The sequence below is a fragment of the Choloepus didactylus genome, chromosome 17, assembly GCF_015220235.1.
Source record: "Choloepus didactylus isolate mChoDid1 chromosome 17, mChoDid1.pri, whole genome shotgun sequence".
NCBI lineage: Eukaryota > Metazoa > Chordata > Mammalia > Pilosa > Megalonychidae > Choloepus > Choloepus didactylus.
In genome coordinates, this window is record NC_051323.1 from 70,712,463 (window position 1) to 70,737,342 (window position 24,880).

At 41.8% G+C, this 24,880-nt stretch overlaps 1 protein-coding gene and 1 pseudogene across 1 annotated transcript in view; both read right to left on the reverse strand.

Moving 5' to 3' along the window:
* Positions 1-191: 191 nt before the first annotated feature.
* FHL2 (four and a half LIM domains 2) overlaps positions 192-24,880 on the reverse strand; it is a 38,439-nt gene continuing 13,750 nt past the window's right edge. Inside the window, exons 3-6 of the mRNA XM_037806777.1 lie at positions 16,646-16,820; positions 11,953-12,122; positions 9,726-9,912; positions 192-816 (exon numbers count right to left, since the gene is read on the reverse strand). Coding sequence (XP_037662705.1) covers positions 665-816; positions 9,726-9,912; positions 11,953-12,122; positions 16,646-16,820 — 684 coding nt within the window. The 3' untranslated portion in view covers positions 192-664. The remainder of the gene's footprint in view (positions 817-9,725; positions 9,913-11,952; positions 12,123-16,645; positions 16,821-24,880) is intronic.
* On the reverse strand, positions 21,445-22,906 carry LOC119512222 (annotated as a pseudogene).

The window sequence follows — 24,880 nt, forward strand, 5'->3', positions numbered from 1 at the left end:
AAGAAGAAATTTGCAGTGCTGACTGAAGGTTGTCTTTTTAAAATAAAAGGCATGATGCAATTTTAGTTAACACTGACAGTTGATCAGAACTTGCACTTCATTCAGTGATCACTGGACCATGTAATAAAGTAGTATTTTATTCTTAGAACCTCAGTGGTTAATCATTATTTCACACACTGCAGGACAAAACATTTTGTACTGAATAACTTTATTGTAAAAGTCACATAATCTTGCTTTTAGGCTTTACATGACAGGAAGTTACACAGTTGTAAATACCAACTCTTCATTACCTTCTATAGTTTGAAAAATTTCAAGTTCGTGACACATGTTAATTGCACTTAAAAATTAAATATGCAGTGAGATAAAGATACATTTATAATGCCATCATTCAAAAGGATTTTTGTGCTTGAGTCTGCCTTATTTGATTACAAAAATTCAAAACCACCTTCCCATAAAGGATTTACATCAGAATTTTCTCCTTCCCTGGGACCAAGCTAGTATGAAAAATTGATTAAAGGATTTAAACAAACGTGAAAATCACTGAGAAGCACAAGAGGAAAGTCTTGATGTGGCTGATGAAAACCAGAACACAATATTGTCTGGTTGAAAAAGAAAATATATAAAATCTGTGTATAGTGCAAGCAGTAATTTCTTTGTCTTGGCTTCAGATGTCTTTTCCACAATCAGGGCACAGGATGTCATCCCTCTCTGTGAGAAAGCCTCTCCCCACCAATGAAAGGGAGCACTTCTTACAGTTAAAGCAATCATTATGCCACTGCCGTTCCTCAAAAGAGATATACTTGGTGCCTCCAAGACCTATGAAGGGAGAAAATCAGTGTAAGATGGAGAAAGAGAACATTAACCACTTAGAATCAGGCTACTGGGAGGGAGAAAGTAATCCTGGTTTGATCTGTGTGAAAGTTTCAATTGTATAATATGGATAGTAGAAGTTTCTAGTGTCTGGGTGCTGTGGATACATATAGAAATCACGCTCTGCATGGCTTTAAAGAGCTCCCAAGTATCAAAAGAAATACAGATATAAATTGGTTTTAAAACTATGTGATAGGAAGATGGCAGCATAGAGAGGTGTGGAAATTAGTCCTCTAGAGCAACTAATAAATAGCTGGGAACAACTAGGAAACAGTCTGGAACAACTGTTGGGTAACATCCGTGACTGGACACATGTACACTATCCTGGAATGGATGGAATGGCTGAGAAGGCAGCATAGAACTGTAAGTAAAGCTCCCCATACTGAGGAGCTGGCGCCCCTCCCCCACCAGCACAGCAGACTGAGTTGGAAAACTTTGCTGTGGAAAAAAGAAGCAAGCTACTAGGAGTGAGGGAAAGTAACTCAACCAAGCTCCAACTGCAGTTTTAATTAAGAAATTTGGACTACTGAATACAAGCTACAAGCCCAGTTAAACCTGGAGCAAGCAGGAAAGGAACCCTGAAGTCTCTCCCAGCAGAGAGGAGGCAGGGCTGATGAAAAAAATAATAAATAAATAAAAACAGGGTTTTGGAGATGGCCGAGCTCAGAATACTGGAAAATGGCTGTGTCCCAAGAAAAGGGGCACAGAGAACCAGGTACCAACTCTGGTTGACTGGCAAAACTGGGGGGCTGGGAACTGGCTCTGAAAAGGGTCTTTCTTTCTTTTTTCCTTTATTTTCTTCCATTCTAAGTAGCTCATTAGAGAAAGCCTCAGGCATTTTCAATTGTCAGTACTGACCCAGGCAAGGGTGGAATTAAGAGAGAAAGACAAAGGAGGAATTCAAGTTTAGGAGATAACTCTCTAAAGGGTGTATCTTCCCTAAGAAAAGGGGGGCAGGGCCCAGCTCAAGTGGCAGCCCTCCCTCAGAGAATTCAGACCCCACCTGGGGAAAGAAAAAAACAAACAACTTAAGCTTGGCTTCTGACATCCTCGGCCCCAGGCTGGGACAGGGTCTATTCTGAGAATTAAAGGCACTGCACTTTATACCAGCAGGGAGCTGCGGGCTGACAAGCGCCACCTGCTGGGCAGGACAGGAAAAGCACAGAGTCTAGAGGCCTCAGAGGAAAGTATAACAACCTGCTGGGTCTCATCCTCAAGGAAATTTGATACTGTTTACACTTTCCTCCTGACATCTGGGCCCATCCAGCCTGGGAAAATCTGATTGAGGCAATCAAGGAAACCAGATGCCTAGACAATAAAAAATTATGAGTCACATTAGGAAAAATGAAGATATGGCCCAGTCAAAGGAACAAACTTACACTTCAAATGAGATACAGAGTTGAAACAACTAATAAAGATGTTCAAGCAAATATTCTAAATAAAATCAACAAGGTGAATGAAAATGTGGCAAAAGAGATGACGGATATAAAGAAGACACTGGGTGACCATAAAGAAGAATTCATAAGCTTGAAAAACAAATGGAAAAAAAAAAAAAAAAAGGCAGAACTTAGGGGAATGAAAGACACAATAGAAGAAATGAAAGACACAATGGAGACATACAACAGCAGAATGTAAGAGGCAGAAGAAAAGATTCGGGAACTGGAGGACAGAGCACCTGAAATCCTACACACAAAAGAACAGATAGGGAAAAGAATGGGAAAATATGAGCACTGTCTCAGGGAAATGAATGACAACATGAAGAACATGAATATATGTGTCATGGTTTTCCAGAAGGAGAAGGGGAAAGGGGGCAGAAACAATAATGAAGGAAATAATCACTGAAAATTTCCCATCTCTTATGAAAAACATAAAATTACAGATCCAAGAAGCATGGTGTACCCCAAACAGAAAGATCTGAATAGGCCGATGCCAAGACACTTTATCAGTTATCAAATGTCAAAGACAAAGAATCCTGCAGGCAGCAAGAGAAAAGTGATCCATCACATACAAAGGAAGCGTGATAAGACTATGTGCAGATTTCTCAATAGAAACCATGGAAGCGAAAAGGCAGTGGTATGATATATTTAAGATACTGCAAGAGAAAAACTGCCAACCAAGAATTCTATATCCAACAAAACTGTCCTTCAAAAATGAGGGTGTGCCAGTTTGTATATATTATGTCCCCCAGAAAAAGCCATACTCTTTGATGAAATCTTGTGGGGGCAGATGCATTAGTGTTGATTAGACTGGAACCTACTGGTTGGGTTTCCACGGGGATGTGACTCAATCAACTGTGGGTGAGAGCTTTCATTGGATTATTTCCATGGAAGTGTTGCCCCACCCATTCAGGGTGGGTCTTAACTGGATCACTGGAGTACTTTAAAAAGAGCCACACAGGCCCAGATGCCTCCTGCAGATGAGAGACAGTTTGAAGACGGCCGTTGAAAGCAGACTTTTGCTCTGGAGACACTAAGGGAGGATAAACACCCCAAAAGCAACCGAGAGTGACATTTTGAAGAGAGAGAAGCTGCAGCTAAGAGAGGACAAAACGCCCCAAGAGCAACACTTTGGAGAACGCCATTTTGAAATGCAACCTGGGAGCAAGGAGACGCCAGCCACGTGCCGTCCCAGCTAACAGAGGTTTCGCAGATGCTTTCCTCAGTAAAGCTACCCTTTGTTGATGCTTTACCTTGAACACTTTATGGCCTTAAAACTGTAACTTTGTAACCAAATAAACCTCCTTTATAAAAGCCAATCCATTTTTGGTATTTTACAAAAGAGCAGCATTAGCAAACCGGAACAGAGGGTTATAAATATTCTCAGACAGACACTGAGAGAGTTTGTGAACAAGATACCTGCTCTACAGGAAATACTAAAGGAAGCACTACAGGCAGACAGGAAAAGACAGGAGAGAGAGGTTTGCAAAAGAGTGTAGAAATGAAGACTATCAGTAAGGGTTAAAAAGAGAGCAAGAGAAAAAATAAAAATAAAATTAAGATATGACATACAAAATCCAAAAGACAAAATGATAGACATAGACAATACATTGAATGAAATCAGCCAGAGACAAAAGGACAAATACTTTTTGGTTTCACTAATATGAACCAACATTAACTGAGCGAACCTTGAAAGCTTAAGTTGAGAACACAGGTTATCAGGAGTTAGAAAGAGGGTAGAGATCAGGCATCTGATACTGAAGGAGTACAGAATGTTCAACAGGATTGATTGTATAGATCCAGAAATAGATAGCACAATTCTGTGTGACGGTAGCACAATATTGTAAGTACTTAAACAAAGATGAGTGTGAGTATGGGTGAAAGAGGAAGGTTAGGGGCATGTATGACACCAGACGGAAAGACAGAAGATAAACACTGGGACTGTATAATTTAGTGGAACCTTAAAGTGATCAGTGCTGGTGATTAAATGTACTAATCTAAGAATGTTTTAACATGAGGGGGAACAAATGAATGTCACCATTGCAAGGTGTTGAAAACTGAATGGTATGGGGAAAAATACAATCAGTGCAAACTAGAGTCTATAGTTAACAATAACATTGTAATATGCTTCCATTAACTGTAACAAAGGCAATTTGCCAGAGCATAAGGTCTACAAGGGGGGGAGGGGGTATGGGATTTTTGGTGGTGGTGGTGGTGTCTGACCTTTTCATTGTATTTTATTCTTTTTTTCTTCTTCATTTTTTTTTTCTTCTCTTCCTCTTTCATTGAGGAAGAAATGAAAATGTTCTCATATAGATTGTGGTGGTAAATGCATTACTATGTGATTATACCAGGAATCATTGATTGTTTACTTAAAAAGGATTGTATGGGGTGTGAATAAAACTGTTTAAGTATGTGGTTGCCATATGGTTCTGCAGCCCTGTTACTCAGTATATACTTGGAAGAACTGAGAGCAGGGACATGAATGGACATTTGCACACTGGTGTTAATGGCAGCAGTATTCAAGATTTTCAATGGATGGAGGTAGCCTAAGGGTACACTGACTGATGAACAGAGTGGTGAACTGTGATGTACACACACAATGGAATACTGAGTGGTAGCAAGAAGGAATGGAGTTGTGAGGTATGCAACTAGGTGAATGGACCTTGAGGACAGTATGTTCAGTGAAATAAGCCAGAAATGGAAAGACAAATATTATAATGCCTCACTAGTATGGACTACAATAATGTGCAAACTCTGAGAATTGACTCATGGGTTATCAGGGGAAGGCTTATTGTAAGGTTCCTAGATTGTAAATTCTTACAGGAGTCACATCCATTCATGAGTTGTACCAGTTACTTTTATATTCTGAGATGCTTAGCTGTTTGTGTGTGATCTGGTAGGTCCCTGGAGCTCTGGGTGCCTATGTGACACCTGGGCCTCGAAGCCAGAGTTCCGTAACTGTGAGTGCCGGCACTGCCCCATGCAGCAACTGTTAAAGAGGCTGAAAAGGAGATCAGACTTCAGTTGGAGAGATGAACAACAAAGACCTGGTTGAGATTGGGGTAGATCAGACTAAACGGTAGAGGATGATATTAACTGTGTTTTAAAACTTCAGCTTCTGTGTGGGACCAAAGGAAGGGATGTTCATTTGGTGCAAAATCTGTATAATTAAACTTATAATTAAACTTGTATGGTCAGTTTACTCAAACACCATAATTATATGGAACACTGAATGGGGAATGAGATAGGCTGGTTTGTACAGGTTAGCGTGGAGCCCCGATACATCCAAGGGTAATTTGGGCAGAGAAAAAAAAAGTATTTGCAATGCCCCCTTGAAGGACTGGGGGAAAATGTGGAAATACTAACTTCCCCACCTGGGGAATTTCTGATATTCTCACAAGCATTGGGGACTACCAATTTAGAAGGCCGAACTTTTGATCTTGGACCTTGCCCTTATGAAGTGTGTTACCACAAAGTAGAGGCTAAGACTACTTATAATTGTGCCTGAGAGTCACCACCCGAGAATCTCTTTTGTTGCTCAGCCTCTCTTTCGAAGCCCACTCAGCAGGTAAACTCGCTGCCGCCCCCACTATGTGGGACATGACTCCCAGGGTGTAAATCTCCCTGGCAACATGGGACATGATTCCTGGGGATGAGCCTGGACTTGGCATTGTGGGATCGAGAAAGTCCCCTTGACCAAAAGGGGGAAGAGAAATGAAACAAAATAAAGTTTCAGTGGCTGAGAGATTTCAAATTGAGTTGAGAGGTCATTCTGGAGGTAACTCTTATGCACTATATAGATATCCCTTTTTAGTTTTTAGATTATTAGAATAGCTAGAAGGAAATATCTGAAACTGCTGAACTGCAATCCAGTATCCTTGATTCTTGAAGATGATCATATAACTATATAGCTTATATGGTAATAAATGTATGATTGTGAAAACTTTGTAGCTCACACTCCCGTAAAGGGAGTGTATGGACAAATGAGTGGAAAAATGGGGACAAAAAGTGAATGAATAATGAGGGACAGAGGAGTGGTATGGGATGTTTTGGGTGTTCTTTTTCACTTTCATTTTTATTTTTACTTTTTGGAGTAATGAAAATGTTCAAAAATTGATTGTGGTGATGAATGCACAACTGTATGATGATGCTGTGAACAACTGTTGCACACTTTGGATGACTGTATAGTATATGAATATATTTCAATAAAATTGCATTAGAAAAAAAATAAGAAAACTGTGACAAATGCTATAACATAATGTGCTCACTGTGTGTATTTGTTTATTATGTGCTTTTCCCTCTAGAATGAAACTCCATGAAAACAAGGAGCTGGTTTCTCTTATTCCTTTACTGTGTGCTGCATGTCTGGTGCTCAAATATTTTGTGATTTAATGAATGAAGTGCTAAAGTGAGCACAGAAGAGGAAAAGATTAATGCTCCCTGTGAGCATCAGGAAAGGCCTCACAAAAAAAGTGGTATTTAAGTGCGTGGACACTCTTGCAGAGGGAATCTTGTGAGACAAGCTACAGAAGCATCAACTTGGGTGACAGAATTCGATAATGTAAGAGGCGCAGAGAGGCTGGAGCAGTCACCTCCAGTGAGGTGGAAGCCGGGGCTGCTAAGATAGGTGGTTGCCGATTATGAAGCTCTGTGGGCGATGGAGAAAACCACCTCATATTTTTTAATAAGAAAAGTAGTAACTCATTTCAGTTCGATTGCTTAACTCTTGTGTTTGATGACTAATCTCCATCAAATGTTTACGGGACATCCATTGCCTATAATGACATAGTTGGTTTGTATTGCCATTGTCAGCCTGAAATAAAACAGAATCAAAAAACATGAGCTTATCTCAGAGTTGTAATTGATTTTGGTGAAATTTAGGTCATGAAGTTCAATTACAAAGAGAGTTCTTCAGAGAAAGAATGGGACAGTCTACCCTCTTAAAAGCAAAGTGACCACATTGACTATTCCATTTCTACCAGTCGGAAATCTCAGAACAGCTGAGAAGTCTATGATTCACTCAACAGTTAGTTCCTTTTATAACTTAATTGGTTAGGCTGCCAGTTGGGCATTAACTCCTTTGCCTTGGAGCTAATCCCCGTCAGATAGTTAATGACAGCACTGGGAATTGAACCAGGTCTTGTACAGCAGGTTCTTGTGCCCTTTCTAATAATAGCATATTGCCTCTGCCACTGATGGAGCTTTTCAATTCTCTTTTCCTAAACATCTTCCAGTTTTAAAAGAATAGAGTTATTCTGAATATGCAATGTTACCAAAATACTAATTGCTTTTAGGAATCTAGACCTTAGGGCTAAGGAAGCCCTGCAGATCATACAGCCCTGTGCCCTGGCCTGTGGGTTCTCAAACTTTTCTGCTAGTTTTCAAAAACTTGAATGCCAAGGTCACAGCCCATATCAATTAAATCATGACCCAGGCATTGGCAATTTTTAAAGCTTCCTTGGTGTTTCCAGTGTGCAGTCAAGTTTGGAAAACCAGTGGTTTGGGCGACACTTGACTCAAAATAGGGGCAGGGGCTGGAGAAGGGTTGGAGGTCGCTGTTTTTGTTCTCAGCAGATCTATCAGTCTGAGTTAACTGGAAGACCAAGAAGCAGCAGCTCGGATGCCCCAGCATTTCTACCAGGCCGTGTTTCTTCTTTATCTCATCTCTAGTTAATAGTTCTGCTACACAGTAGAGCTGGGGGCAAGGAGGGCACTGGCAAGGGGGGAAGGATGTTATGGTAGGAGCTCTGCAGGGCAGCTGTCCCAGGTCAAACACCTCCTTCTAGAAGCTCCACTATTGCCTGGACACACAAGCAAATAGGGCAGGTGATTTAGAAATGAGAGCCAAAGACAGCCCAGAGGGATGTGACCTTCAAAAGAGACGTGTAACTGGGAATTAAGCATTATACCTCATAAAAATTTGGGTGTTATAAACTTAGAATTTGGTTTGAAAAATCATTTAAGTTTTGCTAGGGAAAAAGTAATAAGCAAGGGTCTGTTAGAAACAATCTGAACTCTCAGGCTTGCACAATTGTTTGGAAACCTAGCCAAAAGTACATTTTAGCTGCAATTTCAAAATTTCTCTATAGGTTCCTGAACATTAGTCTCTGCTTTTCTGAGTATTAACACCTCTTTTGGAGGAATGCTTTTAATTCTATTTTTCTAGTACTTTTTTTCCCGTGCCACAGTAACTACATATCTGATAATAACTACGATTAACATATATGTCTGATACTTTACAGTGGCTTTTATGTAGGTTGTATTACTTCAAAAAGCTTAATTTTATAAACATTCACCTCAACAAATTACTTTTTTGTAAAAACAGCATTTAAAACAGGGCAAAATTACTGCATTTTTCTCCCTAACTTATTCGAAGGAAAATCTGGTATATAAATGGCTGGAATCAGATATCTTAAGATAGAAAAATTTAGATGCTATGTTTTCTTTTCTTTATGTTTTAATTGCATATGGAACTATAACTCACTCTGAATTATACATGGGAGGATTATTTTAGTGGCCTGGGGTTTTCTATACCTATCGGTGAGTTAGATGAGTTAGGTGAGCTTGGTTCTAGGCCTCAGGAAAGCAAAAATCACAGAGTAGGTATATAAATGTGTTTGTATATTTACAATTAAATAAAATTAAAAAGATGTTTGGCCAGCCCATTGTGTTGACAGTACATGTGTCTGCTGTCCTCCTTGATATGGATCAACCAACCAACTGAATGCACCACAGTTGGAAATACCACATAATGGAACTTCTTCTGTGCCTTTATAAAATACGCACAGTTTTCTCTCCCCACCCACATCACTGATTTGTGTGGCCGTCTAACTAAAGACTAAAGGACTTTAGTTTGACCAGCCATCTGTTCTCCACACTAAATTTCTCAGCATATTTACAAGTTGTGTCTGGGGCCTGGTCCAGTGGCAACCAGACTTTGGGCTTCTCACTTTGCAGAGAACAGGCCCTCTGCCTTCACACAGCCAAGGCCCTGTCATCAAAAAGTTTCACTAAGATGCAAAGAAGCCCCTGCAAGAACACAGTACAGCTGCCTAACCTGAAAATGCCAGTTTTCATTTTGCTTATATGGGTGTCATACACTCATGGATGGCAATTCTGGAGACAATCCAACCCAGAGCAGAAATAATAAACCTACTGAGAAGAGGCCATATGGTTTTAAGCAATCAGGAGAACTCAAGGTGAAATGGTTTCCCGCTGAAGTGTACATAATATAACAAGGAGAGAAAAGCTGTTACCTGTTCAGAAACTTAGCAAGACCTAGAGATTCTAGGTATATAGACAAATTGACATGCTAAAGTGTTATACCTTGTTCCCTTCAAACCGCTATGTGAAAGAAGAGCATATGGTCTGCATTTTCAGTCAGAATTCTGTGTGAAGCTCAAGCTAAATACTCACCGCTGATTGGATTGGTGCAGCCAGCACACTTCTTGGCATACAAGTCACAGAAGCAGTTCAGGCAATAGGCAAACTCATCTCGAGACGTGAAACGCTGCCCGGACAGCTGCTTCTTGCAGGCAGTGCACACGAAGCACTCCTTGTGCCAGGGTTGCTCGCGGTAAGTCACGCCCCCAGTGGTGATGGGCTGGCGTGGAGGAAAAGGGGTGGGGGGAGAGAAGGTCACTTTCTCTTCTTGGAGTCCCCTCTGTTCCAAGCAAACTTCTTCAATCTCAGTTACTGCCACTGATTCAAGAGTCTCCTCCAGAAAATATCCAGTGTGTTTTAAAAGTCACTGAGAAACAGCTTCACATCCTTCACAGATATCCCTTCACTACGTGGCTCTAGACCCCGGCTTCTCCATATGGGAAAGTGGTGCACCCTCGGGGATGCTGAGGAAACGTAAGGTGCACAGATTGTGTGTCGCTGCTTCCTCCCTGGGCAGGGGGGCAGTGCAGCAGAGGGGTTACGATCGCAGACCCCGCATCAAGGAGACTCAGGTTTGAATCCTAACCATGCTCCCTTCCAGCTCTGTGACCGCAGGAAAGTCATTTTTTTTAAATATATAGATTACTGTACCCTCTTTTGGCATCTACCATGGGAATGACAACACTTGTCACGGGGGCCATGGGGATTAAAGGAGACGACCGATGGGGAGTCCTTATTCTGAAGCATGACAAGTGGCAAACTCAACACACTTCAAAGCTCAGTCCCATCAGCCACTGTGGTGAAAGAAAGGAGAGGAAAGGAAGACCCAGTGGGACCAGCACCCACTGCCGCCAGAGTGAAGGGGGGCACCCTGGAAGCCGTGGGGAAAATAAGCCCAAAGCCTCCATTCTCAGCCTGTCCTGCCATCTTACAACACTGGTGAGAAGAAGCTGCAAAACCAGAGGTCATCGATACCTCAATTTTATCTACTATTTTTCTTCAAATGCTGCTTTTCACTTTTATTTTTAAAAATGGGTTAACGATGGAGCTGAGTAAGACATTAAAAAAGTCAGGGTGACAGAACTGCGGAATGGAAGATGGAGTAGAAATATCACATTTTTATGCTTTTGATTTTTTCCCATTGCAGTATCATCCAATACCCCCTTTCATCCTTACCTAAACCTCGCGACGTAAGCACTCATTTCCGTTTTACAGATGAGTTACCCGCAACTCAGAGAAATAAGCGGCTTGCCTGAGAATTCACAGCCCGTTAAGACAAAGCTGGAACTAGGGGAGGCCCTTCTCCCAGACCTGTATTCTTTCCTTAAAGCATCAATAATGGATAATCTTCCTATAGAATTTCCCAAGGAAAAGAATTTATGCAAACCCTGCTGGGCTGAGAAGTGTCTGTGCAGATAGAAAAGGCCTGGCTGTGTCCCCACTTGGCATCTGCTCCCCTTCATCCGTCCCCCGTCCTCCGTCCTGATTCCAGACCCCTCCCCACCCTACATCACCAAGTCTGTCTTCAGATCCTGGCATGAGGATTGTTGTTCCTTTAGAGGAAACTTCCTAAACACCAGCCTGGCAGCCTTGCGCCTCAGATCAGCAGGGGTTCTGCTGTCACACTCTCTTCATACTGCATTCTCCTCCAAAGCACGACAGAAACACACACTTGAATGATGTGACATTTGGGGTGCAGTTCCACCCAGCGTGGTCTGGGGGGTCTGCCTGGCCCACCACTGCACCCCTAGAACCTCGGAGCACCCAGATCAGGGCAGGTTCTTAAATACGTGTGAAGAAATGTCTCTGGCACAAACGCATTAACCCAAGGTATTAGTGAACACACCTGCGGAGGTGTGCGTCTCTCTCGCGCGCTTTCTCTCTCTTTCAAGTTTAGTAGTTGGTTTCCTGTTTATTCAAGGAGAGCAGCCTAACGAAGACAGATTTGGTATCCTGAGTTCTCCTTCCTTCTAACAGCAAGTCGTGAACTTGAGAAAATATATGGAAATGTTCCAGAAGATGGGAGGGATAAAGGGTTTTCATCTCCAAGCACACAGTGCTCAGGTCCTTAAAAGGACTGGACAGATAAAATGTAGAGAAGTGCATCAGAGTTATGGAATGTAAAGTAAGACAGGCATAATTTTCACACCATTCAGGTCTTACAGGTGTAATTTCTTCAGGAAAGGGAGAACTACCAGACAGGGGTCATGGAGACAAAACTCGCTAGAATGGGCAGGGTCCAAGGGAGAGTAAGAGATACCTTCTTGCACTGAACACACTGCATGGCATATTGTTTCTCGTAGCAGGGCACGCAGAAATTCTGATTGTCTTTAGGGATGAAACTCTTGGTTCCAATCGGCTGCTGGCAGCGATGGCAGATGAAGCAGGTCTCGTGCCAACTGCTGGACTTATACTCCATCTTGCGGGTCCCTGTCATCACAGTCAAGAACAAAAGAGCAGTTACTGTTAAGACGGCTGACGTGAAGTCTGAGCAACCTGCTCTCAGAGCTGCCACCGTCCAGTTCTGTGACTGCAGCAAGTCAAAGCTCTCGAAGGCTCTTCTCTATATTGGGATAATTTCTATTTTGTAGGTTTTGTCTTTTGGGTCATTGCTATATACCCACTTCCTAGAACAGTATACGTACATAGTAGCTACTCAATATTTATTTGTTGACTAGGGTAGTTACAAAGATCAAATGAAGAAAAAGGTAGCTCTTCCATCTTTCTCAGCATTGCAAAATATAAAGATAGCTCAGACTAATCCTTTAAGGAGTGTGAATTCTGGAGCACAGGGACTACATTTTCCTGTTGCACACAGCGGCTTGTTAATAAACATCCCCTCTGGTTCTCCACGGGATGGGAATGGTTGCTGTGTGAACGAACCAAGTGCCTGAAGCCCATTTCCGTGAAGACTCTCTATATCACTGCATAAACCCAGTCAATGTGTCTTGGCGGTTTTATGCAATGTGTTAAGTGCTATAATTAAAATCATGTGTATTATCCGTACATCCCGTTTAGTAATTTTCTAACCTTGTGACATCTATTTCCTTTTGAATAGCTATTTATCATTTAATAAGTTTACATCATTTCTCCCAGTAGATTAAGAAGTCCTAGAGGCCTGAAACTCTTTTTGGCTACCCTTCCCCTGCCAAGTTTGGTTTATAGCAAAGGCTCAATATGTGTTGACTGATGTTTTTCTCATACTTTACCAAAAAAAAAAAAAAAAAGTGTGTTTGCTTATAGAAAGAGAGACCATATGGAGGCATCCTTTGTAGAAAGAGGGATTTGAGGAAAAGGAGTATTAACAGATGAAGAAATAGAAAAGTTTCCAAGTTCATGGGCTAGCTAAAGAGCCAGTAAGTACATGCAGCCCAAAGGCCAAACCCGGCCTGCTGCTTGTTTTTCAAAATGGAGTTTTATTGGAACACAGCCAAGCCAATTCATTTATTCCCACTGCCTGTGACTGCTTTAGCATGCAATTACAACTTGAGTAGTTGTAGCAGAGACTACATGGCCAGAGGAGTCCAAAATATTTATCTGGCTCTTAAAAGAAAAAGTTTGCCAAAATCTTGGCTCGCTTAATGCACGGAGAATGTGGAATGAAGGACACGTAAGTCAGAAAACAAGGGAGAATTAGGCAAAAAGCAGAGATGCTTGATCTAGAACCAGATGTAAGCATGATGAGATGATACTGGTGGCATAATTCAGGAATCTTTAGCCCTAAGTTCAAAAACAATGTAGTCTGAATGACAACACTAAGGGACTGGAAGGTTGGTGTGGAGATGTCAATGTCTCAAGTAATTAGGATATGTGCCGAGAATTATGATGATTATTTTATTAGATGTTATTTTTGGATCCCTTTTTCAGCTTCCTGATACTTCCCAGACGAGACATACAGACACCACCTTCCATAGGTTATATAAAATACACAGGGTACGTGTGTCGGTGGTGTTAGCGAGGCAGGGTGTGAGAGGGAATTTGGGATGGTGGCACATAGCGATCTTCAAAGCTGGGTGTAAAATCCATGGGATTCAATTAGGTGGTGGTAAATCTGAAATGAGGAAAATTTTATTACGCAGCTGAGTTTCAGGTAAAAATGGTGGAAGGATTTTGATGTAAATTTTAGAATAATTCTCCTTGGTCTCCGAGGGTTTATTTTCTCATGTATACCCTTACCACTTGCTCTTTTAATCGCTGACCTTCACCCAAGCAGTCCATAAACCAAGGGATTTTGTCAACTAACACAGCAATTATGGCTCTCACTTAAAACCCCAAGCAAGATTAAAGAAGTGTATTCTTGGTAGGTTCTGAAATAGTCCTCTATCAATCCCAGTGCCCGGAGAACTGCACCTATGTAGACAAATCTACTCGGCCCCCCTGGCAGGCTCAGGAGAGGTGGCAGAGGCACTGCCCAAGGCCCACAACTAAGCGGGCGCCATTTACACTGAGCCGCCAGAGATGCGTCCATTTATTCTACAAATGTCCAGCAGGGGGCAGTCATGTTCCATCTTCCACCAGAATCCGTAGCTTATGGTTTTCCAGCAGATGGAACGACAAGGAATGGGCGTCTTCTTCTAATTTCAATAACTCAGATTAGCAAGTGAGGAACCAGAAACTTCCATGAAGGCTTTAGTGACGGCAGCCCTCCTGGAGCTTGCCCGGAGGCCCACGGAGCATCTGCAAGCAATCTTTGCACACAGGAAGCCTCAGGATTTGGTAAATGAAAACTGGTGAATCCAAACACTGTGATTTATGAGATAACTCTAATTTCCTGACTATGTCACCAAGAAATTGACTTGTGTGGGGCTTGGGGTCAGTGAGCGAGTTTTTCACTTGGTATATATACCTAAATTCACTGCCAAAACGCCCTTGACGTTCCATGCCTCTAGTCATCTTGAATTGCTTACAGCACTTGACAAAACAAACCAAGGCAAGCAAACAAGCCAGCACCGTGATCTGGCATCTGCTATTCTTTGCACACTCCAGGCCTTTTCTAGCCGCCCTGCTCTGCATTTGGTGTCCAATCCATTTCCCTGCCTCTCGAGTTCTGGATGGGTTTGGTTCCATAACCAACACTCAGGAACTAAACTCCTTCTATATCTAAACATTTTATATATTGACATTCCTTTTAGGTACTTCAACTAACAAACCAAACCTCAAGTTCTTAAGTAATTGTTGTGAAGCTAATGAATTAAACTTATAAGTATGGTGACTCATAAGATATTTTAAACATACAAATGGCTTATAAATTCAGAAAATTTCCATTCAAAATCACAAGCCTAAATCGCTTATTCAATTACACATTTCGAATCGGAATTACGTTAATGTACTCTAACAGACCAAATTTTCTTTCACACACGTTGCCAGTTACGCTCAGATTATTTCACACAATGTTATGACTATTGGTTTGAGTCTCTTAATACGTCTCTGCTTAATTCTAAACCTTCCTGAGATTAACAAGTGCTTACCTACTAAAGAAGCTGTTTTGAGGCTATCTTTCCAAGTAATTTAAAAGGTGACTGCTCAGATGTATTTAGTTGTGTAAGTGCTATAGAAGGCCTCTGACCTGGCCACTGCTTGGCATCTTGTCCGTACCCCTCCTTCTGTCAAGCTGGGCCTGGTTTTATAGTAGCTCTGCTAGTGCCCAGCAAATGGGAGCCCCCACGTGCCCCAGCTTTAAGTTACAGTTCCCTACAGCCTATACCTATGCACAGGAGTCTATCTCCCCAAGCAGTTCGCTACCCCTACTTAAATGGATTCAAGTGATCCGTTTACTGCTTCACTGTATTCTGCTTTCTGTATTCTTCCTTTCTGTGAGGGAACACAACTCCTAAAGATACTCAAATGAAGAGTGATTCTCTCTTGGTTTAGTGTGACTCTCTAGTAGGGTAGTCACATAAAATAAGTCCCAAATGGGGCATATTTTTATGAAAAAAAGTTATTTACTGTTTACCTGAAATTGAAATTTAGTTGGATATCCTGTATTTTTATCTGCTAAATCTGGCAACTCTATTCTCAGGTCACCCTGATATTGGTTATACAAAGGACATTGCTGATCTTACGTGCCTCGAAACTAGCCACAATCCGTGCCTCTATCTTTCTCTCAGTCATCCGGGGCAAAATCTTCGCATCTCTGAGTGGTTACTCTCCCTTTCCCTCATTTCTTCATGTATCTACTAAGGTTTTAAAAAATGTGTATCTAAGAAATTCAGTATATTTTTGGTCACTCTATTTTTTTAAATAAAAGATTCCTCTTTCCCACAAAATAAAAAGAATTCCAAACCAAACAAGGGACAAACGGTTACATCCTTTGCCATGAACAAGTCACATATTTACCATCCTTAGCACTGGACTCAGGTACAGTTTTGCCCTTTTAGATTTATGTCTGTCTAGACCGTCAACTCTACAGAGGCAGAAGACCATGTGTACGTCTCTCTTTGCTCACCCCCCTTTTAATGCCAGCTTCCAGCACGGAGGCTAGCACACAGGAGGGTCCAATACATATGTGTTGAAATAATTTTATGAACATATGTCCGGCAATTAGAAGCAAAGAAAGGAGAAAGCTTATATTTTGTAGGAAAGAGGGAGCTGGCAAGGGGGAAATTCCCAACATTTACTTGCTGATTCAGCTGCATATCCCCCTACCATTCCCCACCACCACCACCTACACACACACACACACACACACACACACACACACACACACAGCCAATGCACAAAGATTCAGTTCTTCCCAACGATCTAACCTACACACCCAGCACACATTTAGTGCTCTAAATACTTCTCTGAATTCAGGAAACAAAAGTGGAGAATCAACATGTGCATCTGGAACCAAGTCAATGTCATCAGTGACTCAAGGAAACGTCCACATCAAGGCAGTGAGCAAGGACTGGCTCGTATGCACGGATGCCCTCCTCGGATGTCACCCTGAGAGACGGGGAGGGTGTGCTGACCTGGCATGATGGTCTTCTTGCACTCGTGGCACCTGGAGGAGCACTCGTTGGAGTAGCACTCCGTGCAGAGCAGCTGCTCCTCCTTGGCCGCAAAGGGTTTGTCCACCAGCGACTTCTTGCACCGGGAGCAGTGGAAGCAGGTCTCGTGCCAGTGCCGGTCCTTATAGGACAAGTCCTGCGGAGTGTCAACCACAAGAGAGAGAGACCACTGGGGTTAGGACGCCAGGACTCTTGAGGTCTAATCCACGGTGGAGGGTTTACGGTACAAATTCACGGGGCAAAGACGATGGATAGAGATGGGGCTGAGGCTTGGGCGTGTTCATGAACCATGACCCAACTGCTAAAATAAATGAGGTTAAGCTGCTTTTTCTCTTGGGTAATTTAGAGCAACGGTTTAGATGGATGTGTGCATGTAGTGATGCTTTTGAGAAACAAATGGATTCGCCTCTAAGATAGAGAAACAGAAAATGTGAAAATCCGTTAGACTTTCTCATTACACAAACAATCAGAGAAAAACAGGCTGCCAGAGTTCTTTGCTGGTGAGGGAGCAAAGCAGAAGCAACAATGACAGTCTGTGCCCACTGGAGTGACAAGAGCCGCCCTGGCTGTGAGGGAGACTCCGAGAACAAGCCCCGACAACCTGGTCTGATTTAATCCGGTGGGAAGGGGGGCCGGGAAAGACTCCTCACTTAGGTGCACTGGCTGAGTGGCTGGGGAACCACGGATGGGAGTGAGCTGGAGGGACTTCCAGGCAGAGGAGAAACAAAAGCAAGGAGCTGTGAGAAAGAAGGATGCTGGGAGGAAATGTGCATCCAGCTGGGGTGATGCAGACGTCCAGACGTGCCAGTAGAGGAGGGGGAGAATTTACACCCGGGCCAGAGCAGGGAGGACCTTTTAGGTGTGCACAGAATCTGAAATGGATCCCAAAGGTAGTGGAGAGCTGCGGAATTATTTTAACCAGGAGAGTGAAATGTGGAGATTGTTGTGTGAAAAATGGATAAGGAAGTGGGAGTATGGGGGAGGTGAGAGTGGAGGACGGGAGAACTGTTAGAAGGCTGCTGCAAAGAAGTGACGGGACCAGAATGAGGCATGTCTGTGGGGGCTGAAAATCAGGAACAGATGTGACAGGTGTGCAGAGGACAGAACTCGCACTTCTTAGTAAAGGGTGAACAAATGAAGTGAGCCCAGGAAAAGAAAGTGTGTTTGACTCGATGCCTCCCTTGATCTTGCCTGAGGAATAATAGGATTTTTTTTTTCATATTTGCCTTTCTAAAAATGGCATAATGGCATTTTGAAAGTGCTAATGCATAACTGAAAAAATAACTAATTTATATCCAGCTTTATCTTAGAAAGGATTTTCTCTGCTCTGACCTGAAAGTAGTCATGCATTTCTTAATGAGGAAGAAAGAGAATTTTAGGTCACTGCACAGTTTCCTGGGCCAGTTTGCAGATCTATAGTGGCCTGAGCACCTGCCTAGCAGGGCCACTCACACCAACTATCATCAGGAATATCCTTCCCAGGATATCTGATACCAAAACTCAAATAGAAGCTGGAATTAGCTTGAGTGTAAGATGTCAAAACACAGATCTTGGACTTGATTAGAAAGTACTAAAACAACTAATCTCTGAGCCCAAACTAGAACAAATAGTTCTCTTTTGCAGAAATACTATATTGTGTTAGGTTTTTAATTTTTCCCCAGAAACTTGAACCAAACTAACATTATTTGGTTTGGTGATCTCTTTGCACATTTTGTTTTGATTCAAGGAATTTTAAAATATACCAATGTCGAAATACTTTGAAATAATCAAGTGACCATGAGGCACTGTGATGTACATGATTTTATCGCAAAGGCGCGTGTTTTGGGCTGGGTCCCTGATGGCATGCCGTCAGATGCTTTCTTAGTACAACAGTGGGGAGCAGAGTTACGGCTGGTGCAATGTAATAAGTAACAAAAGAGAGACGAGCAAAGAATTTTATTAAGGCATGACAAAAGGGACTTGCTTCCACAAGGTTGATTCTCACCTGAATATCCCAAGGCCCCTTCGTGACAGGTCTCCGAGCGAGGCACTTTCACAGCGACAAGAGAGGCAGGTACCCAAAATGCCGCCCCCCCACCCCCCACATCCTTCATAAACCAAAAGCTTCCAGGGTGTATCTACTGGGGATGGGAGACTAACTTGTCCTTTTGTATTTCTATCTTAAAGTATTTTCAGAAACTTGAGAAAATCACCTTGTGCTTTACGGATTGTTTCCACAAATAAAATAAAGTACACACTGCTTTAATTTAAGTTATTGTCTACACAGGCAAACCGAATGTAACCTGCAAAGCCCACAGTCTGCAAATGTCCATCGTTATCATTCAGGATTAGCTGTAGCCCAAAGTATTTTTACGCACACAATCCATTCTCAAGAAGAAACTGTCATTATATTCCTCTTAGTGATAATAAGTGATGATAATTACTGCAATGTTGTGAGTTCCAGGAACTGTGCAACCCTGCAAAATAAATATTACTACTGAAGCTCAAGGAAGTTCAATCATTTTTCCACTGTCATATAGCTGGTGTGTAGCCGGAGCCAAGTACAAGCTGAAGTCCTTCTGGTCCGAAAGCTATTTCCACTGAACTATACCAGGCAAAATTCTTTGCTTTCAAAAGTATGTATCCTTGTTCTAATTTGGGAGTATCCATTGAACAAATTCAGAAACAACTAAACTCACAACTCTTAAGACTGAATTTTGAACCCAAATGAATGCAGTTCAACATTGCCTTTGTTTAAATTTTGAATAAGGTAGTCTAATTTAAGAAAAGTTGGAGATTTTGATCATGGTATCATTTATGATGCTGGTTGTAGAATAAATACATTTAAAAAATCAATTTGGATTAATACACAGCATGTGAAAAACACTTTTTCAGGAAGTTAGCTGGGTTCCCTCCGGACAGACCAAGTCACCTCGTAAACGACTGCTCTCGTGCAAAAGCTGCAAAAGGTTTTCCGTGTTCAGTGAATCAGGGCCTGGCGAAGACGAGACAACCAGAAGGAGAGGTGGAGGAGGGTGAGACATGTCAGAAACCTGGCTCCGTGATGAGGTCTATTTTTACACATTTGGCTACTCTGCCCAAGGAGAAAGCATCACAGAGAGAATGGTACAAGTGAAAAGCGAAGGAAAGGAAATACGTGTTCAAGGGACTTTGCCTTTCAGGACTGACGGTCAAAAGAACTGAGGGAGGAACCAGTGATGAAAACCTCATGGGAGCTCAGTCTCCAGGATTTCACCGCAGTCTCCTGTGCTTGTTAGTGCCAAGTACCAAAATTCCCAAGAGCTGTCTCACCGTAGCTTCTGTCAGATCAGCTGACGTGCCCAGCAGGCTGCTGCAGAGCAGATGCCTGGAAATGCTTCTCAACCAAACCCTCCTCTCAGGGAGGGCTGGGTCAAGGTACGGGCCTAAGAAACTAACCAGAGTCCTTTCTCCAAGACAGCTTTTCAGTTGACTGGGGTTGGCTTATCTCAGCATTCATTTACTGGGGCCACCTTAACTCACTTGTACAATTTCTCTCTCTCAACCTTTCTTCACCTCTCCCTTTCTTTCTTGCACACACACACACACACACAGAGATATTTCTCTGCATTATTATTCAAGTTTCTCAAAATTATGTATTCAAGTTTCTCAAAACCTTTTGATAGAAAACATTTTCCCTAAAGATAAACACTCAACCAAGACCACATTCTTAACTTCTGTTGTATAAAAGAAATAAAAATAATTATTAAACAAGCTTGCATCACTATTGGTGGTGGGCTCCAGCACCCTGTTACAGCTGTAGACAACAGTGAACTTCCTTGGGCCAACAATATCTGATGATTGCTGGGGTGTGGGCAGCGTGGGGATCTTGGCATCACACACACCACACTTCTGGACCACGTTCAGCCTAGTGCCTCTCTGGGATCCCACATACTTTGTCAAAATTAGTGGTTAAACTCAAGGGCATTGGAGCCATTTCTAGCTATGTGACCTCGGGCAAGTTAATTAACCTCCCTGGGCCTCAGACTTTTCATCTATAAAATAGGGATAATTGTACCTAGTGGTGGTTTTGAAGACTGAATGAGTTAATAAGTTAACTCATGTAAAGAACTGACACTAGTCCACGGTATACTGTAACTGCTCAAGTAATGTTATTTATTCTGATCATGAAAAGTTACCTCAAAGAGTCATTTGCCGAAATTACATTTACTCATGAAGATAGTAATGTTGATAAGAATTTCTGGCACTTTAAAGCTCCCCTGTTAATAACTCTAATCTATAACATGCGTATAGTATTTTAATTTCCTCAAAGACCTTTTTCCCCCCACAAATAACTTATTTTTAATAAAATACATCATTCTGTTAACACAAGCTAAACAATCTAAACCTTTTAGATATTAGATAGTACATAGGTAGAAGGGAATGTTTGATTCAATAAAATGAGTGTTAATTAAAAACAGATTCTAATCTAAACTTTCAGAGTGAAAAATTATGAATCTGGATTCACTGTACTTCATAAGACTATCATTTAAATAAGATCAACCCAGAGGAAACAAAAAACTTCCAAACTCAGGAAAAAATTTCATTTTAAAATTTGCAATTTTTTTACAATATAGGAAAAACACTTAGTTCCATATAAGTTAGTTCACTTAACTAAACTTTTAAATTTGTTTCTTGATTCTCTTACATATAAAATTATTATGTAAGGAAACAAAATGTGAAAAGGGGTGCATAAGGGGTGTTTATAGTAAAAATTATTATTTTATATAACTTCTTAGATTCTTTTTACCTTGCACCTTATTAAAGTATTACACTCAATGTCAGTTTTTCTATGTCTCTTACATTTCTTTGTTATGCATTGCATTTCTCTTTTAAATATTAATTATACAAGTAATACAGGCTGATGGTAAAAACTTTTTACAATCTCTAAGTAAAACAGACAGGTAGTCTGTTTTAACCCTTAATTACACTCTCCCCTCCAAAGGTGGTCACTTTAACATATCAGAATATGCTTTTCACTAAAAAGTTACATGCATTTTTGAACAAAGATCTGTGAAGTGATTGGTAAATGATTTTTTTAGTCATTCGTTATATTTTCTTGCCTGAGCATAATTTTCAATTGCTCAAAAACATGATGTGCTAGATTTTATTTGTCTGTAAATAGATATAACTTTTCAAATATGTAGTCAATTCCCCAACTTTAATGTTGTTCTTCAAAAGCATCAACCTTCTCAAGGCAATTAATGTTCCATTTTGTGCAAACAACCTATTCATTTCAGTGTATGGAATATAAAATGGTGGGCCTGCATGTTTAGTTGGATCATAAGAAACCACAGATGCGAAGTAGGGAACCCTTTTCTTATTAGCGAAAACATTCTATCAATATAGAGTTCCTGATCACCTGGATTAACAGCTACTAAGGCGCCTCTATCCCAAATCCTGTCCAATTTGCCAGTATTTACTCTGGAAAGATTAAAAATGCTGCAACAGTACAATGCAATATTCCCTGGTTCTTCTCAGTAAGAAAGATTCTGCTCTGTAAAAAATTCCCAAATCCCAAGTTCACTGATCTCCACACCAGCTATGCAGTGTCCCAGGTCTGTAAACCATCTCATCTCACCTGCTTTTCCACAAAGAGGAAAAAATATCCTGAGTCCACTCTTACCTTTAAGAAAAGTATCCAAATGCTTCTTTAATAGCTGATGTCCCTGTTCTTGATACAATGTAATGTTGCAGCTCACCCACTTTTCTTAGCTAGTCTTCCAGAGTTAGTACTCGGTTTTTCTGTACCTCATTATCAGGGTACTCTTTAATCTTGAGTAAAGTTCTTGCGTCATTCATAGTTTTGTAGACACCTTTGCCTCACAAGCAGATATCTCTTCCTGCCAGTTGCTCCCTCAAAGACCTTTTAAATCTAAAATTATTTTTCTTAGTCCCTTCTCACCCATTTTGAACCATACAGTAACCCTATGAAATGAAGTTTTATTGTTATTTTATTGGTGAGCAAATTTAATGTAAAGAGGCTAAAAACCTGTGAAATCCATTTCACACAACATTCCCACTGCCCTTAGCCTTCAGTGACTCAACACAACTGAACCGTGTTGTCTTCTTTACCTGCCACATCAGCATCTTTACAAGCTGGTCCCAACATGCTTTCCCAGCCTTGTTTTTGGCCATTCCTCCCACCTCCTGTTCTCAGCCCCTCTTTCACAACCCCCTGCCTTCGCCCACCTGGTCCTCGGGCTGGGACTGCCCCTCCCCCTCGGCTCCTTCCCCACCCATCTAGCACCTGCTCCAGGAGGCTCCGGCCATGAGAGATGTTCGCTAAGGGGAGTCACATGCCACCCTGCAGCTAACACAGCACTATCAGGAGCCTAGGTCATAAATCTGTTTCAAAATCATACATGAAAAAAGTATTTGTCCAATCCACATCACAATAATGATGCTATCGGGTTTCCCCATCACTCTCTTTCTCTGACTCTGAGTTTGTGCTGTCTTTAGAAGTCTGAGCGCAGTTAATTAAGTGCATGTAAGCAACTTCCTCCTGGAATCACTTCTTAAGCAAGTCCTCAAAAAGCGGGAAGTGAGAAAAGACTTGATGGCAAGAGAAAGGTAACTGAATAGTGCCAAGCCTCCCTGGCTCCCAGGGAGCACTCCGGGCTTTTGGCAAACACGACGTCCTTCTCTGGGTCCCAGCGACTCCCTGAGACACATGACTGCCTGGAGCTCATGCATTTAAGCACATCGCAGAACACCACAAAAAGGCCACGAGGCTCGACTGTACTTGATTAAACCCATGTGCCTGAATGAGCATGATGTCATGTTCTGAACGGTTATCCATAAAACGTCTAGTGCCATTTGGCTTTTTCCATCTCTATAGGTCGTAGCTCTAAATTGATTTTTAGCTTTGGTTACGAGCACTCTGCTATCTCGCCCAGCTTATTTTAATTTTGTTGTTTATTGAGTACACCAGGCTAGCAGCAAGTAAATGTAACGGAGATAGCATTTAGGTGCTGAGAAGTTGAGGACACAGAAATAAAGATTCAGTGGCAGACTTTCAAGAACTGCAAATCGTCCCCAAAATATCCTGGTTTTAAAGTCCTACTCAAAAGAAAGAAAAGGAAGGAAGGAAGGAAAGAGGGAGGGAGGGAGGGAGGCAGAGAGAGAGACAGAGACAGAGAAAGTCTTTTATACACTCTGGAAAAAAATATCAAGACTAATCTTGTGCTCACAGAAATGTCATAAATTGCAGTAAAATGTTGATAAACATGTAAGATTAGGCCTAAGCACTTCCTTTCAGATTTTTCCTTTTCAGAAATATTCCTAAAATGGGAAGTATTTATTGCCTGGCTCCAAATGTGTTGCTTATTGAGATGTTATTTGAGAAAACAGCTGAGCCACGAGGCCAACTCTGCGGCCTGGAGCAACCCGTCCACCTCTCCGTGACCCAAGAGGTCACTAGTCTTCACCTCTCTCCCCTCTGAGCCACCTGGATTTGGAGTTCAGATGCCAATTTCCCAAACCAAGAACTCCTCCACCCCACAAGATTTCACTCCACGAGTGGCTTCTCAATGTCATTCATGCTCAGCATTTTGAAAAGATGTTCTCTGCTTTGGGATTACGGCCATATTATGTTTCCAACTGTATATTCTCTCAAATCCTTGAAAGCGAACATCCAGAAGAATGGATGATGGCAGCCACACAGCACAGGGTCTGTGCCAGGCACTGTTCCAGGGCTCCGCACAGCATCAACTACGGAACCCTACCAACAGCCTGTGTGTAGGTGACCCCATTTTACAGCCGTGGAATCCAAGGCTCCTAGTGGTTTAAGCTGTCCACGGTCACACAGCTCATCGAAAGCGGAGCCAGACTTAAACCCAGCAGTCTGGCTCCAGAGTCCCCATTCACATGAGACATCTCTGCCGAATGTTTTGCATCTCTGTGTGTGTGCCTGCAGGTGACCATTTGATTTTCACGGTTCTTATACACCCATTCAGACATCTTTGTTCCCAATTCTGAGGGACTTGCTTTATTAAATTCCCTCCAGGAACAGATTTTTCTTTTATAGAAGAGTATCTAAATAAATATATATGTTTTCAGTGCTCGTTACAAACTCTGTGGACAAATTCTACAGGGAAAATCTAAAAAGGTGACTCACTCATTAAGAATTGAAAAATCAGCTCAACAAATACAAGAGTGCGGGGTTGGCAAATTGCA